The 14,562-nt window shown below is 43.6% G+C and overlaps 2 protein-coding genes across 3 annotated transcripts; both read right to left on the bottom strand.

Moving 5' to 3' along the window:
- Nucleotides 1-430: 430 nt before the first annotated feature.
- On the bottom strand, nucleotides 431-6,287 carry ZMAT2 (zinc finger matrin-type 2). The gene is made up of 6 exons (XM_060635931.2): nucleotides 6,166-6,287; nucleotides 5,702-5,795; nucleotides 4,498-4,621; nucleotides 2,747-2,820; nucleotides 2,160-2,305; nucleotides 431-1,442 (listed from the first exon to the last, which is right to left on the bottom strand). The coding sequence occupies exons 1-6, from the start codon at nucleotides 6,181-6,183 to the stop codon at nucleotides 1,299-1,301; spliced, it is 600 nt and encodes a 199-aa protein (XP_060491914.1). The 5' UTR covers nucleotides 6,184-6,287; the 3' UTR covers nucleotides 431-1,298.
- A 754-nt stretch (nucleotides 6,288-7,041) lies between these two features.
- HARS2 (histidyl-tRNA synthetase 2, mitochondrial) lies at nucleotides 7,042-14,504 on the bottom strand. 2 transcript variants are annotated; one of them, XM_060635928.1, is made up of 13 exons: nucleotides 14,243-14,504; nucleotides 12,722-12,796; nucleotides 12,090-12,209; nucleotides 11,876-11,971; nucleotides 11,022-11,147; nucleotides 10,807-10,914; nucleotides 10,452-10,550; nucleotides 10,171-10,264; nucleotides 9,398-9,525; nucleotides 9,065-9,304; nucleotides 8,759-8,875; nucleotides 8,397-8,543; nucleotides 7,042-7,838 (listed from the first exon to the last, which is right to left on the bottom strand). In XM_060635928.1, the coding sequence occupies exons 1-13, from the start codon at nucleotides 14,348-14,350 to the stop codon at nucleotides 7,779-7,781; spliced, it is 1,518 nt and encodes a 505-aa protein (XP_060491911.1). In that variant the 5' UTR covers nucleotides 14,351-14,504; the 3' UTR covers nucleotides 7,042-7,778. The 2 variants fall into 2 exon arrangements, with proteins under 2 accessions (XP_060491911.1, XP_060491912.1); XM_060635929.2 differs by having other exon boundaries at nucleotides 12,722-12,874; nucleotides 14,243-14,354.
- Nucleotides 14,505-14,562: the final 58 nt, after the last annotated feature.

The raw sequence follows: 14,562 nt of genomic DNA on the forward strand, positions 1-14,562 counted from the left end.
TTAGCTGTCCTACTTGGGGAGGAGGTGCACTACAAGCAGAGGCTAGGGATATTGCTAAACATCTTAAAATGCACAAGACAGCCTCCAGAACAAAGAATTAGCCAACCGAAAATGTCAACAGTGCCAAAACCCAGTAACCCTGTGCTTAGTCTAACTGCAGATAATAAGGAACACACTAAGTTCAACCCTCAACTCTGCTGTTCCAAAAAAGAGACCAAAGGAGGCTAAAATTAGAGAAAAAGTTTTGTTCAGTCTCCTCCGGATACACATCCCATCAGAGGAAAATACAACTCGTGCTGAAGGAACCTAGGGAAAAAAAAGTGACAGGACTCAAATGAAGGGAGAAGAAAGAATAAGCTCTATATGTAAATACTCAGTGTATGAAGAAAAAAACAATACACAGGGAAGAATATGGAATGTTCCCACCAAATGTGAATAGGCCCAGTCAATGCCATTTATTATACATGTTGAACAGTCTCTGAGACCCAAGGGCTCCCATATGAAGTTTTTTTTCCTTTTTCTTTTTTGCATCAAACAGGTTCTTCCAAGAGCCTGCTCACAAGGAAGAAAAAAAAGAGTAATCCTCAATAAAATGAAACAAACAGGAAACGCTCAACAGTCTACATATGAAGAACAAAGGTTAAAAAACTCACCAGACAAAAACCACACCAAACACTCGTCCCATTTAATTTCCTGTTACATGCACTGAAGGAGCCAAGAACATCAGGCCCCAAGGCAGCAATGCTCTGAGGTTCTAGCTCAGGCTCCCCCTATGTGACAAATTCATGCACACACGCCCGCACATACCAGACCCAGGCAGAAATACACATGCATGCACAGGTGGCAGAAAACCAGAGGGGGTTGAGGGGGATAGAAGGCTGGTCAAAAATATGCTAGCAACTGGAAACTGGGGACCCAGAGAACCTTTCTGCTGCAGGCTAAGCCAAGAGTCAAAATTAAAACAAAGGGAGAACACAGGATCAATGTAGTATGCTCAGGTAAGAGGTTGGACAGATGAAGAGGGAAAGATGCAGGGGGAGTTTAGGGAAAGCAGCCTCAGAAGAGGTTTTTATTGGGAACTCAGGCAGAGGTCCTGTGACTCCAGTGACATACTGAGGCTGAAGGAAATGCCACAGCATTTCCTCTGCATCCTGTGCTCTTTCCCAAAGTAGAGGGAAACCACAAACACCCACCCTCGAGCCCTCCCCATTGCCACTCTTAAGGACTTTCCCAAGTACCCCGGAAAAAAATGACCCCCCTCACACACAAAGTTAGCAAAGGGCCAAGCATAGAAAGCCTCAGTAACTCTTCTTGGTGGAACCAAAGCCAGAGAAGCCCATCACAGCTGCCATCTCATCATCCTCCTCAAATGTCAAGTCCTCCTCAGCCCTCCTTTTCTTCTCCTTCTGTTTCTCTTTCTTGTAGGCTTTGGCCTTTTCCTCCTAGGGGGGAAATCACTCAGAATCAGTTCAGACTCCTGAGCCAAAGATTGAAAGAGACAAGTGAGGTCAAGATTCCTTTCTATCTTTAGGAGAAAGCAGTTAAAGACAAATAAAATTTTAAGAACAGAAGAAAAGCCACACTAAAGATTTTAAGAAACAACAAAGAGAAATTTTAGCCTGTGAAGAGCACTTCTCAGTCCTACATTCCAGGTTATCTCTGGTTCTTAAAAAAGGTTATGGAAGCAAAACCACATAATAGTACCTATCATCCTGGGGCACACAGCACATGCCAGGAATTGGTGTATGTGCTTTGTGTAGATTATATATTAAGATCTCTAATATGGGGAAACTGAGACATGGAGAAGTTCTATAACTTGCCCAAGAGTCATAGCCAGTAAGTGAAGGAAACAGAATTCTGACCCAGTCAGGCTGGTTCCACATGCCTCTTGGGGACTAGGTGTATTTAATCCCTCCTGCAGTAAGAAAAAAAGTAAGTAGGCCCAGAGAGTCCACGAAAAAAGAATAGGTTTACAGCCATATTCTTAAGATCATGAGAGTCCCAAACAAAGGCAGTAAAGGTTTCCCCCAATATAGAGAAATTCAGGATACAATTATCCTCTGGGGGTGGGAGTGGAATGAGGAAGAAGGCTTCCCCATGATTCATAACATAAAACTCAAAGCTAGGGGATAAAAGATGGAAGAACAGCAGAGCCTTACTTCTTCTCTGAGCTCCTTCATCCTTTCCTCAAAATCATAATCCTTCTGTTTCTCTTCCATCTTCTTCTTGTTGACTTCAAAACGTTTCTTCACCTGATCCAAGGTGGAACGTTCCACACGCATAGACATGCCCAGATTTCGCTGATCTGGGTGGGATCAACAGTGAAAAAGGTAATGTCAGTACATCCCCAGTCCCTCAAAAAGTCTTTTCTTGACATTATATTAAAAAAAAAAAAACTTCTCATAAAATACAAAGCAAAAATAATTATGGCTGGAAAAAAACTCCGTTGGCTTTACTTGTTCCCAGAAGCAGCAGCTACAGATAGCAAGATCCAAGTGGTGTTCAACTGGCTTTACTGAGCAAATGCATACCAGTGGGGACAGCTAGGCCATGGAAAAGACCATGGTCTTCTTGTTGAAAGCTTGAAACAGTGTCTCATCCAGGGCCTCCAGAAACATTAGATAATGAAGTAAAGGATACCCTGTACCGAAGCAATTGGAGTATTTCTCAGGCATTAAAAAAGATCCAACAGAAACTACCCTTTCCCCAAACCCAGCCCTAAGCATAAACTACCTCCAAGCCTTACGTTTCTTTCCATTAATGTGATCCAGGAAGTTGATGGAGTCCTTCACAACACAGTCACAGACATTGCAGTAATACCTAGCAAACAGAATAAAGAGCACTTGTGGTCAAATCTAGCTATAAGGATCTTTTTTTTTTTTAATTTTTTTTTTTTAACGTTTATTTATTTTTGAGACAGAGAGACAGAGCACGAACAGGGGAGGGGCAGAGAGAGAGGGAGACACAGAATCTGAAACAGGCTCCAGGCTCTGAGCTGTCAGCACAGAGCCCGACGCGGGGCTTGAACTCACGGACTGTGAGATCATGACCTGAGCCGAAGTCGGACGCTTAACCAACTGAGCCACCCAGGAGCCTCACTAGCTATAAGGATCTTAATGTTTCAGCCAAGAAACTCCTATTTTTTAGGTAAATTTTCTTTTTACAAGAAGGCACGTCTGATTTTCATAAAGCTTTATCTCTTGGAAGAATATGGTAGCCAACCTCCATGACGCCAAAATTCCTGGTATTCCTACCCTGTGTAGTCCCCTCCCAATTTGTACTAGGGTTAGTCTGTGACTAAAAGAATGTGAAAAGTGATGCTATGTCACTTACAAAATAAGGTTATTAAAAAAAAAAAGTGGCTTGGGGCGCCTGGGTGGCTTAGTCGGTTAAGCGTCCGACTTTGGCTCAGGTCATGATCTCGCGGTCTGTGAGTTCGAGTCCCGCATTGGGCTCTGTGCTGACCGCTCAGAGCCTTGAACCTGTTTCAGATTCTGAGTCTTCCTCTCTCTCTGACCCTCCCCCCTTCATGCTCTGTCTCTCTCTGTCTCAAAAATAAATAAACGTTAAAAAAATTAAAAAAAAAAAAAAAAGTGGCTTCTGTCTTAGTCTGTCCATGTCTTACTCTGGGGAAGCCACTTGCTTTATTGTGAGCAGCACTATGGAGAAGCCCATGGGGCAAAGAACTGAGGCCTCTAAAGCACTGCCACGTGAAAAAGCCTTCAATCAAATGATTCAGCCCCACTTACACCTCAGATGAAGGCAGACCCACCAGATACCTATACTGTAGCTTTGTGAAACCCTGAGCCAGAACCACCTCGCTAAGCCTTTCCCAGATTATTTAGACACAGAAATTGTGAGCTATTTGTTATCTCATGATGCTAAATTTTGGATTTGTTAACTTACAAAGCAAGAGAGAACTAATACAAAGAGGAATGACGTTAGTGGATTTTCTAAGCAACTCAGACATGTCATTTATTGCTATCTGTTTTGCCCTCCTGCTAGAAAGACTAAGTGAACATGGAAGTAGTAGTGGTGGGCAAAAGAATAAAGAGTTGTTGTAGGACATTTCTTAACCACGGGAGGCAGGTAGTCAGGAGGAAGGTGTATAACCAAGCAATCCATAACAACTACAGCCTCTGCAGCCAGTCTGGAACCTCAACTCCCTTAATTCAACAGCTCCTAGGCTCCATTCTATCTCCACCTAATCTCTCCCCTAAATATCTCTTCAGTAGTTCTTTTCCTCATTTCTTCTTTAAAATATTAAGTAGCACTTACAGTACTCGTATGAATAAGCCTACCGAGTGACTCCTCCTAGAGACACTATTATGTTTAGTTGAGACCTTGGGGGAACAAAGAAAAACAAACTTAAAGGTAGAATTGTAGGCAACAAGGTTGTTATCCTGGGGCCAGGGAACCTCCTCAACACCTGCTAAAAGCAACACAGAGTTTATTATACCTATTCCTGGCTCCTGAGAAAGATGAAACGTCACTCACCCTCCCATCTCTGATTGTGGTGTGGTCTTAGTAATGACAATTGTCTTCCCAAGCTTGGATTCCAGGTCCACCTTGTAGTCTCTATGCCGGAGGAGCTCCCTTTTGACTGGCTGCACTGGTTTTCCTAAAGTATAATAGAGGAGAAAGTTTCTTCAATACTTCAGTTCTTGAACCAGAAGGGAAAAGAAATGCATGATACCCAAAATACAGGTGTATACTCTCATTTCTTTCTTGAACCCAAAGCCAGGGACACAAGGAGCACTTCTAGCAGCACCTAGACAGAATCTCGACACAAGAAAAATGATAAGCAATCCCTAAACTATGTACAGCTTTTATCCACTTTAAAGCCAACAAGTCTAAAAGCAAAGTTTTTTTTATTGATTAACTGAATTGAAAGGAGGAGTTCTGAATTTTCACAAAAAGCGAACTTTTAAAAGAGCAAAGACACTTTCAGACAGATACCCCAAGCATTAACACAGAAAAGAATCTTCACAGGGCTGGGGAAAATTTTTAAAGGAGATCAACATTCAGGAAATACCTGTTATGTGGCTGGCACTACTGTACAAATTACATAAAAACTAAAAGGGTTAGTGTGTACAAGATGGTGTGAAACTAAAATGAAAGAAGAATGTATACGTTTGAAAACAGAAAATAAGACATTTATTTTTGTACAGTGGAATCTCTATCTAGGAGAGGAGCACCAACTCCCAACACTGTACATAGGGAGCAGTACTACTGAGCATCAGCTTAAAAAAAAAAAAAAAATCACACACTCCTTAGTAGTACCCTTGCTCTTCTCAGACTACAGGGAAAGGTCTTAACTAAGGCAGTTCTTCTTCCCCTTAAGTGACTTCAAGGGAAAGAAGTCAGCCTCAATAGCAGAATGCACAGCAACAAAATACTCCACTTCTTTTCTGTCACTACTAAGGATTCCACTCTCTTATCTGTACTTCAGGAAAGTACGAAATGAGCCAAGCAAAAGGAGAGCAAGGAAGTAGAAGAAACAGAGGGGAAAACACCTCAAAACCGCTTCAGTCCTTCTTCTTGCTCTCGTTTTATACATTAAGAACTCAAGGGGCAGGGAGGCAACGCTCTGCCAGAGGTTACACGGGGTAAAAGGTCAATGCATTTCAACTCCCCACCGGCTCCCAGCTATGGCTTCGCCTCTACTATACCCACAGCCCTTGACGGAGCAGGCACGCACCATCCTTCTTTTCTCTCTCTTCCGTGAGTCTCTTCTCGGCAAGCTTCTCATATTCATCTTTGTCCCACTTTCGGCGAAAGTCCAAGTTTTTCGTCTGTAGAGAAAAAAGCGCTCAAGATTCGTCGCTAATCACGTCCGACCCCTAGAGAAATAGAAAGACCCGCATCTACGCGGCACGGCGTCCCGGGGACCTGTGGAGAGCGAAGACTCTCCGGACCGCACCAGACTAAGGTAGCCTCAGGACCCAAACCCAAGAGACCTCCGCGATTCCACAAACCCTGAACCAGAACCCCACGGGGAAGCTCTTGAATCCGGGCCATTACACCACAAGGAGGTGTCGAGAAGCCAGCCGGCTGCAGGATATTCCGCACTGAGAAGGCACCCTCTGCCCCCCGCCCGACCAAAGCCTCCACACACACACACACACACACACACACACACACACACACACACACAACACCTACCCCACTGCCGGACGCCATCTTCACTGCGAAGTGAATGGGAAGCCGGAAAATGACGTAAAAAGCGGCCTTGAGCCGTAAAGCAGGCTTGCCCTCCAATAAGCTTAGAGTCTCGTGTTCTAAACGAGATAAGGACTGGAGGGCTTCTTAAACAAGCTTGTTGGCCCCTCCTCTGCCCCAAGAAAATGACGCATGCGCAAGGTGGGGTTTGAAGCAACACGGAACTAAGGGTGCCTACCAACGTTTCTTTCCCCAGGCTTTCAAAACGTGCGTTGAAGGGCTGATTTAGTTCGACTCGTCTATTTTACAAACGAGGCAACGGTCCAGATCAGCGCCCTCTGATCTAAGCAATTTTGCGTGCGTTTGCCAAGAGTTTCTAAGTTTTCGTTAAGGCTGAATCGGTTATCAGGAGTTCTAGGTGTCCCATTTACCTGTATGCACTAAAGATAAGGTCCTGACACCACAGTGTTTTTAAAGGTTGCAACCTTCCCAGCGCACAAATACAAAATTCTTTTTGCACACTCTCTCCTTGTTTTGAAGCAACGCTAACACCCTTTGGTTAACTCATTTTTCCTTAAACTGAGGAATCTTACAGTCTTTCAATCTATAGGGCACAATTTAATTAACATGATTGGACTTGGAAAGGCCAGTCATCAGCAACTCTGTAGGGTGAAGAACTCTGACAGATGACTCACTATGTGTTGAGTTGGGGGTTGAGGGGTTAATGGGCAGCAGTCGGGAACTGTGACTGCTCCATTCACTGAATACAGAAGCATCACCCCAGGGAGGTTGCTCCTAGCTCTCAGAATTCTCTAGTGTACACTCAAGCATTTTCTATGGTCTATGCAAACCAATCTCTTGATGACAAATCACCCAAGCTACTTCATTTAATATTTTATTTAATACATTATCCAATCACTTCTAGAAAGGTCACCTCCATAGGAGAATATGGAATATAGTCAGAGTAGTAATTCTGGCACAGGAAATGGTCTCCAAAATCTCAAAAGATTAGACCATTGCATCAAGTCACCTATTAAATTCAACATTCAAAATTACTAAACAGACAGCCTCACTCTATGTGGATGGGCTAGAGACATGCCATATCAGTATGAGCACTACTTTGCCCTCAGGATAGCATCTCTGTCCTCAAACAAAAGAGAAAGTTGCTGTTCCCCCTTCTTTGCTGTCTTCCAAAACTCCCTGGGCAGGCCAAGGGCAGATTGTGGACAAATTCCCCACAATCTGGTTCAGAAGCCACAGTAGAAGGCTAAGATTCTGACTTTTGGTCTCAATGGTCTCAGCCTTAGGCAACTTTCCTAGAGCTTTGCTAAAAGCAACCATCTCAGTACCTATTGGCAGCATTCAATGGCACTTCAATTCTGCCTCTGCAGTTAGAGCATGTCTCTTTCACATACCAGCCATCTGCACCCATGCAGAATAGCTGCTTGCACTAGCCCAGGAGTCCTCAGGGCCTTCCACAGTTCTGTACCCAGAAAGGATGGAGGAGGCAGAGGAACTTGTCACCCATCCTGGCCAGCAGTTGTGAAGTCCATCAGCAACTCAGTTCTAGAAGAAACATTTTCTAGAAAGAGCAGCAGATGGCAATCAGGCAAGAGTCAAGACTCAGATAGTCGCTTCTGAATTTCAGCCACAAGATTTTCCCGTTTAATAGCCACCTGTAACATAAAAGAACCTTCATGTGACAAACTATAGAGTGATACTAGATTCTTAGTCACTGCTTTTCCACATGCGTTTTACTCTGCATCTGCTCCCACTACTTATGCAACCAACAGGGAGAAGTATGGGCTTCAAGCTGGACTGGACAATGTATGCCCTCAAGAGATTCTAACACCTGGGGCACCTGTCTCGCTCAGTGAATAGAGCATGTGACTCTTAATCTTGGAGTTCTGAGTTTGAGCCCCATGATGGGTGCTGAGATTACTGAAGAAATAAAATCTTTAGGGGCGCTTGAGTAGCTCAGTCATTTAAGCATCTGACTCTTGATTTAGGCTCAGGTCATGATCTCACAGACTGTGAGGTTGAGCTCTGCACTGGGCTCTATGCTGACAGTGTGAAGCCTCCTTGGGATTCTCTCTCTACCCCTCCCTTGCTCACCCACTTGCAAAGTATGCTCTCTCTCTTTCTCTCTCAAAATAATTAAACATTAAAAACAAAAACAAAAAAGAATCTAAGAAAGACAGAAACCCTTGGTTCCTTCCATTTCCCCCACTCACCTCCTCCCTGCTGGCCACTGAACGAAGCTTGATTATCCCTTCTTTCATTTCTTGCTCACCAATAATGACCACCAGTGGAATGCCCATGTCCTCACAGTAGTGCAGTTGCGTTAGTAGTTTAGGGTTGTTTTTATACAGCAGCTCTGCCTGAAAACAGTGAAGACAGAGTAAGGGGCTGAGGAATAACCACATTACTCAACCCCAGGAACAAGCATTGCCAAAGAAATAAGGACTTAACCCTTCTACTAGAAGACACTTTAGTGAAGACCAGAAATTTCTTAAGTTCCACCTTGCATAAGGTAGAAATGGCCACCTGAATGTCCACATATACCTAGATGACCTGGATATCAGATTTATCATACCTTGATCCCAGCATCCCAAAGTTCTGCAATTAGCTTCAACCGTTCATGAAGAAAGTTCTTCTGTGGTGTGGCCACAAACACTTGGGTCTCTGTAGTCCGTATCTTCTGACCAAAAGTCTGATTAAAGAGAGAGGAAAAACATAAAACTAATAAAAAAAGCCAAAACTTCCTGTGCATCAGAAACTTTAAAAAAAAAAAAAAAAAAAAAAAAAGGACAAAAAGAATCATCAGAAAAACAGTCCCACTGTATATCCAAAAACATGAGTTTAAGTCTCTAGCCCCACTCCAGCCCAACCTAACACCTACCTTCATCCTCTGCTCCACAATAGAGAAGATTCGCTCTACCCCAATACTGAGTCCCACACACGGCACCTTGTGGCCCTTGGGGTCAAACATGCCCACCAGCTTATCATAGCGTCCACCAGCAGCCACACTACCCACATTGAAGGACTCCTGAGCCTGAGCCGGGGTCTGTAGTAGCACTGCTTCATAGATTACTCCAGTATAGTAGTCCAGGCCCCGAGCTAGGCTTAGGTCAAAAGAGATCTGTGGGAACAAGGCTATAGTAAGTCCCAGAAAACACTCAGGACCCCGAGAGCCCCAAAGCTCAGCCAAAGGTCCACTGCCAACTCAGCTTACCTTCTCAGCAATTCCAAATAAAGTCAGGTATTCAAATAGCAGCTTCAAGTCCCCCAAGCCATCTAGAGCCTGCTTGTTCTGTGATAGTCTAGGATCCTGGAACATTTGCTCTATCAAGGAAACCCCACCTAGGGAGACATATGGGGAGAAATAAGGTCTGTGCTATTCACCCAGATTTGTTTTATCCAAATTTATTCCTAATTTGTTCCAGCCAGTCCTCCTTACTTTATTTTTTAATGTTTATTTACTTATTTTGAGAGAGAAAGAGAGAGTAAGCTCTCACAAATGCATGCAGAAGTGGGCCAGTTGGGGAGGGGCAGATAGAGAGGGAGAGAGAAAGAATCCCAAGTAAGCTCTGCTGAGTCAGTGCACAGCCCAACTCGGGGCTCGATCCCATGACTCATGAGATCATGACCTGAACCAAAATCAGGAGTCAGACACTTAACCGAATGAGCAACCCAGGTGCTCCTACTCCTCTTCATTTTCTTATTAAAAAAAAAAAAAAAAAAAAAAAAAAAAAAACTCAAAAATAAATAAACATTAAAAAAAATAAAAAAATTAAAAAAAAATCCTGATGTCTTATGACCAGACTCACCTCTGCTTCTGCCATCTGAAGACACAAAGTGGTTACACTAAGTAAAAGTGAAATTAAATTCAGGCCAGGTTCTGATGTCACACATCTTCAGAAAGGAGCTGTTTCAGAGGCAGAAGTTTGTACACCCATCACCCTCACTCCACTTCTATCACATAGCCCACAAAACCCTGGTTCTTACCATGACATTGAACATAGTCCCCAATTCTATCAGCCACTTCAGGAGCCAGGCCTTTCTTTGCCACCATCTCATGTCTCACATCTTTCCAAGATATCTGTGCAAACACCCAAATATTAGCCCAGTTCCAAAATCCTTCTTTATCTAACTGGAAATGTCATGAGTACATAACATTATACTCAGCAAACTCAGAGGCAGCTCAGGAAATCCAGCGACAGGGGTATAGATTTGAGGGCAGGGCAGAGACTCGGATATGGTCTATTAAAACATGTCTTTTTTGTTACCTTGTCTAGTTTGTCTATCGAGGAGCAGATGGCATGGAACTTGCTTTCAGGAACACCGCAGACAGCAAACATCCCATCCAAAACCCGCCGATCATTGACCTGGGAACTCAGTGGAAGTAACACAAGTGCCTCATCAATGCCCTTTCCCTCAAAACAATTGCAGTCCCTACTAGCCTGTCTCATAAAAATGACAGAAAAAAATTTCATAGGATGACTATATAGATATACATAAAATTAAATAACTGTTCTGAGAAAATGCCAGATCTATAGGATTAAAGGCTGGGGTCACCTATGTTTTAGGACATAATCAGGCCAAATCCAGATTTTTCCCCTCAGTCCTTAGCCCTGGTCTCACCTTAATGATGAAGTCCCCCAGCTGCAATCCACTAAGAATTTCACACATGATCTTCAAACACTCTGCGTCAGGGATCATAGGATCAAACTGACCAGCAATGTCAAAATCCTACAACAACGAAAAAGATGGGGGAAAAAAGTCTTCACTGAGTAGCCAGTTCTCAGGTTGTAGCCTCCCAAACTATCAAACCATGCTGCCCCCATCAGGTCACTTACACACTGGCAGAACTCCCTGTAGCGGCCTTGGACTATGGTTGGGCTCTCCCGCCGCCACACTTTTCCAACATGGTAACGTTTCATCTTCTTCACCTTATTCATGGCCAGATAACGAGCAAAAGGGACCTCACATAAATAAGTTAAGGAGAAAGGATACTACATCCAAAGCTTAGGCCCAGTGTGTAGACATTTGAGAGGAATGGGCCATTATCAATTGGATCTCATCCACTAGGATGAGAACAAGGACCTTCTCTGTCTTGTTTCCCACTATTCCCAATGCCTAACAGTGCTTGACATTCAATATATATAAAGGAAAGAAGGAATCTCTCCAAGCAAAAGTGCAAGTTCAGTAAAAAGCAGGGGAAGCTGGCCTACTGGCCACTGAATGAAACAGAAATGCCCCAAGAACTTCCAAGTATGGGCTATTACTTCCTATTCAGACCAATTCTCAACCATTTCAAAATAGTCAAGTTTCAGAACCTGGATTTCCTTGCAACTATGTCGATATTTTTTAAAATAGAGGTCAAAAACCACCTGCCCCTTCATGACCCCAGACGCCTGTTTACAATGTACACTGCTGAGCCCCACTCCAGCTATAGAATTAAGAATATCTGGGGATAATGGCCAGAAATCTGTATTTCTGCAGGCTTCCACAAGAGATTCTGATACATAATAAAGTTAAATGACAACGCTCCAGGCCAGGCTCTGCTGGCAGAATTGCTTTCTGGGAGGAACTAGAAGTAAAGGCTGCTGCAAACAGACCTAGGGGGCCCAGAGGCACTTTTGTCCCTTTTGTCAAAGAAAGTCGTCTGGGTTTGGAAACAGATGTCAGTCTCCAACACTTAGAAAGATACAGTAAGGTCATAGCGCAGGGACAACAGCTCTCCACCCTGATCCTTCAGATCATAGATGAGCCCAGAGTCCTCTCCATACTTCTCAGTGAGCATTTCCTGCAGGGATCAAACAAAAAATGCCACAGTTCAAAGGACTCCAAAACACAGGCTAAAAGTTCTTTCAAAAACTGAAGACAGGTGAAGAAATGGAGTCCCAAAAGTTTTTCCTTCTTACCTTTAGCTCAAATGCGGGAGTATCTAACCTCTTTGCTCCATGACGTTTAAAGCAGCCAACAACCATATCAAGAATTTTCTCCCTCACAACCATCTGCTGGGGACTAATATCTCTGGTGCCCTAGAAACCAATAGGAGCCATGGCCAAAACAAAGACAAAAAACAAGTCCATTTAAGACAAAGAGTTAAACAACATCTATAATCGAAGGTCTGAAGTTGAAATCTCTTTGAATTCAGATGAATGATCCTCATAAATATCTCAAGAATAGGGAATTTTGGGGGCGCCTGAGTGGCTCAATCGTTTAAGCGTCCGACTTCGGCTCAGGTCATGATCTCACGGTCCGTGAGTTCGACCCCCATGTCGGGCTCTGTGCTGAAAGTGCAGAGCCTGGAGCCTGTTTCAGATTCTGTGTCTCCCTCTCTCTCTGCCCCTCCCCTGTTCATGCTCTGTCTCTCTCTGTCTCAAAAATAAATAAACGTTAAAAAAAAAAAAAAAGAATAGGGAATTTTTTTTTTTGATTCGTCTAAAAAGACATTAAAAGGGATTAGGAAGAGACAAGCAGAGCAGAGGGAAGAACTGAGGGCAGTCCTCCAAGGAACCCTAATAGGACAGGGTAGGGAAAAGGGCATTACCTTTGGGGTCTTGATGATAAAATTTGATTTCTCTTGTTGTGGTTTCAGTTGAGATGTTAACACTGCCTCTGCAAACTGTCAGAAAAAGGAATGTGAGGTGTGCTCCTTTCAAGACTGTCCAGACCTGTGACACTTCTGGCCCTATGTCCAGACCTACAAAGACATTTGGCCCTGAGCATCAGGCAGACTGAACACTGTTTTATCTACTCCAATCTCAGCCTCACTCTAAAACATATGTTGTATGTGCATTATATATGTAATACATATGAGATCAGGTCTTTATCATAGTTGTTGTTTTTAAATGTATTCACTATATTTGGAGATTTTAAACATCTGAAAAAGCTTAAGCACCTGAGAACAATGAAGGCACAAAACAACCCACCACTACCACCACCAACCATCCAGGAGTAGGGATTAGTATGATCCTACAATTCTCAATTCCTACTCAAAGAGCAAAACCATAAATTTTTAATAAGATAGCAGCAGTCATTAGGCTTAGAGACACGGAAAAAGCAACCTGAAGACAGAAAAGAACGAGCCCAAAACAAACATGCCCATGGAATGAACAGGAATGGATATCCAAATTGAACTAAAAAAAGCCAGATTGGTAGGATGCTGTGACTGAAAATTAATAACAAGATCTGAACCCTGTTATTTATGATAGCAAAGCCTCTGCTAGGGTGTTTGACAAAGTAAAACAGATTCGGTAGTTTGTTTATTAGCAGAAGGCTGTATGCTCCTTTCTGAAATATAGAGGGTGTGAGAGTTCCATATTTTGGCGGATTCTCTCCTCCAAAGGATGACAGTTCACAATCCTTCCTCTGCAATTCCAAAATCCTAAAACCTCTAAAAACCGAAAATGTTTTTTTGTTTTGTTTTGTTTGTTTTTGGAGGGATGGCCGTTGCTCATTTTGAGGTAAATTATAATGTGAACTCAGCTCACTTATGGGCTTCAGTCATCTCACTTAATGGGAATATTCACATACTTTGCTTAAGAATGTGTTTGACTCTGGGGAGCTTGGGTGGCTCAGTCGGTTGAGCGGCTTCGGCTCAGGTCATGATCTCTCAGTTCGTGAGTTTGAGCGCCGCATCGGGCTCTGTGCAGACAGCTCAGAGCCTGGAGTCTGCTTCAGATTCTGTGTCTCCCTCTCTCTGCCCCTTTCCCGCTCATGCTCTGTCTCTCTCTGTCTCCCAGAAAATGAATAAACGTTAATAAAAAAAAAAAAAAAAAAAGAATGTGTTTGACCCCAAGAAGTTCACATAAGGGATTGTGGACCTATATCGTAAATGTATCCGTAGATAAATCATTTAACCTAGCTCACTGTCTCCTCAACAATAAAATGGAAATAATCACAACCTCTCAAGACTGCTATGAGGATTAAATGACAAAGCATCTAAAACGCTTAGCTTAGTACCCCTAAACTACTCAAAAAACCCTGACAATACTAATGGAGTGCAGGTCGCGAATCCCTGCTCCGGATCTGGAGATCCTGCCCCGACAGACCACTCAGCCTGGCTCACCTGGCTGTGAAAATGGACCTCCCTGATGCACACAGCACGGGGCGACCGCAGAAGCTGGCCAAACAGTGAAGCCCAAACCCTCATGTGCAGGAATCCGAACGGGGGCATCGTGTAGCAAGAAAGCGCTTTTCCGAGACAGGCGCCAAAACCTGGGAACGAAGCAGGTCGGACCCAGTAAGGGTGCAGAGCGCTGCAGAAGGTAGCCCTACCACCCTGGAAAAGAGAATACTTCCGCACCTTCCAAACCCTACTGGCTGGCCCCGGACCTCCCAGGCTCACGCCCAGTTTCCGTACTTCCGGTAGTAGCCGGAAGTGATTTT

This window comes from Panthera onca, chromosome A1, assembly GCF_046562875.1.
Source record: "Panthera onca isolate mPanOnc1 chromosome A1, mPanOnc1 haplotype 2, whole genome shotgun sequence".
NCBI classification, from domain to species: domain Eukaryota; kingdom Metazoa; phylum Chordata; class Mammalia; order Carnivora; family Felidae; genus Panthera; species Panthera onca.

Excerpts from the sequence above, each read along its gene's own strand:
- ZMAT2 (XM_060635931.2), bottom strand. Across the intron at positions 4,622-5,701 it reads AGAGAGAGAAAAGAAGGATG|GAAAACCAGTGCAGCCAGTC; the intron begins GTGCGTGCCTGC and ends ATTATACTTTAG. Across the intron at positions 2,821-4,497 it reads CCACAATCAGAGATGGGAGG|GTATTACTGCAATGTCTGTG; the intron begins GTGAGTGACGTT and ends TCTGTTTGCTAG.
- HARS2 (XM_060635928.1), bottom strand. The coding sequence starts at position 14,350 with ATGCCCCCGTTCGGATTCCTGCACATGAGGGTTTGGGCTTCACTGTTT. Across the intron at positions 11,972-12,089 it reads CTCCCGCATTTGAGCTAAAG|GAAATGCTCACTGAGAAGTA; the intron begins GTAAGAAGGAAA and ends TGATCCCTGCAG. Across the intron at positions 9,305-9,397 it reads TATTTGGAATTGCTGAGAAG|ATCTCTTTTGACCTAAGCCT; the intron begins GTAAGCTGAGTT and ends TTGTTCCCACAG.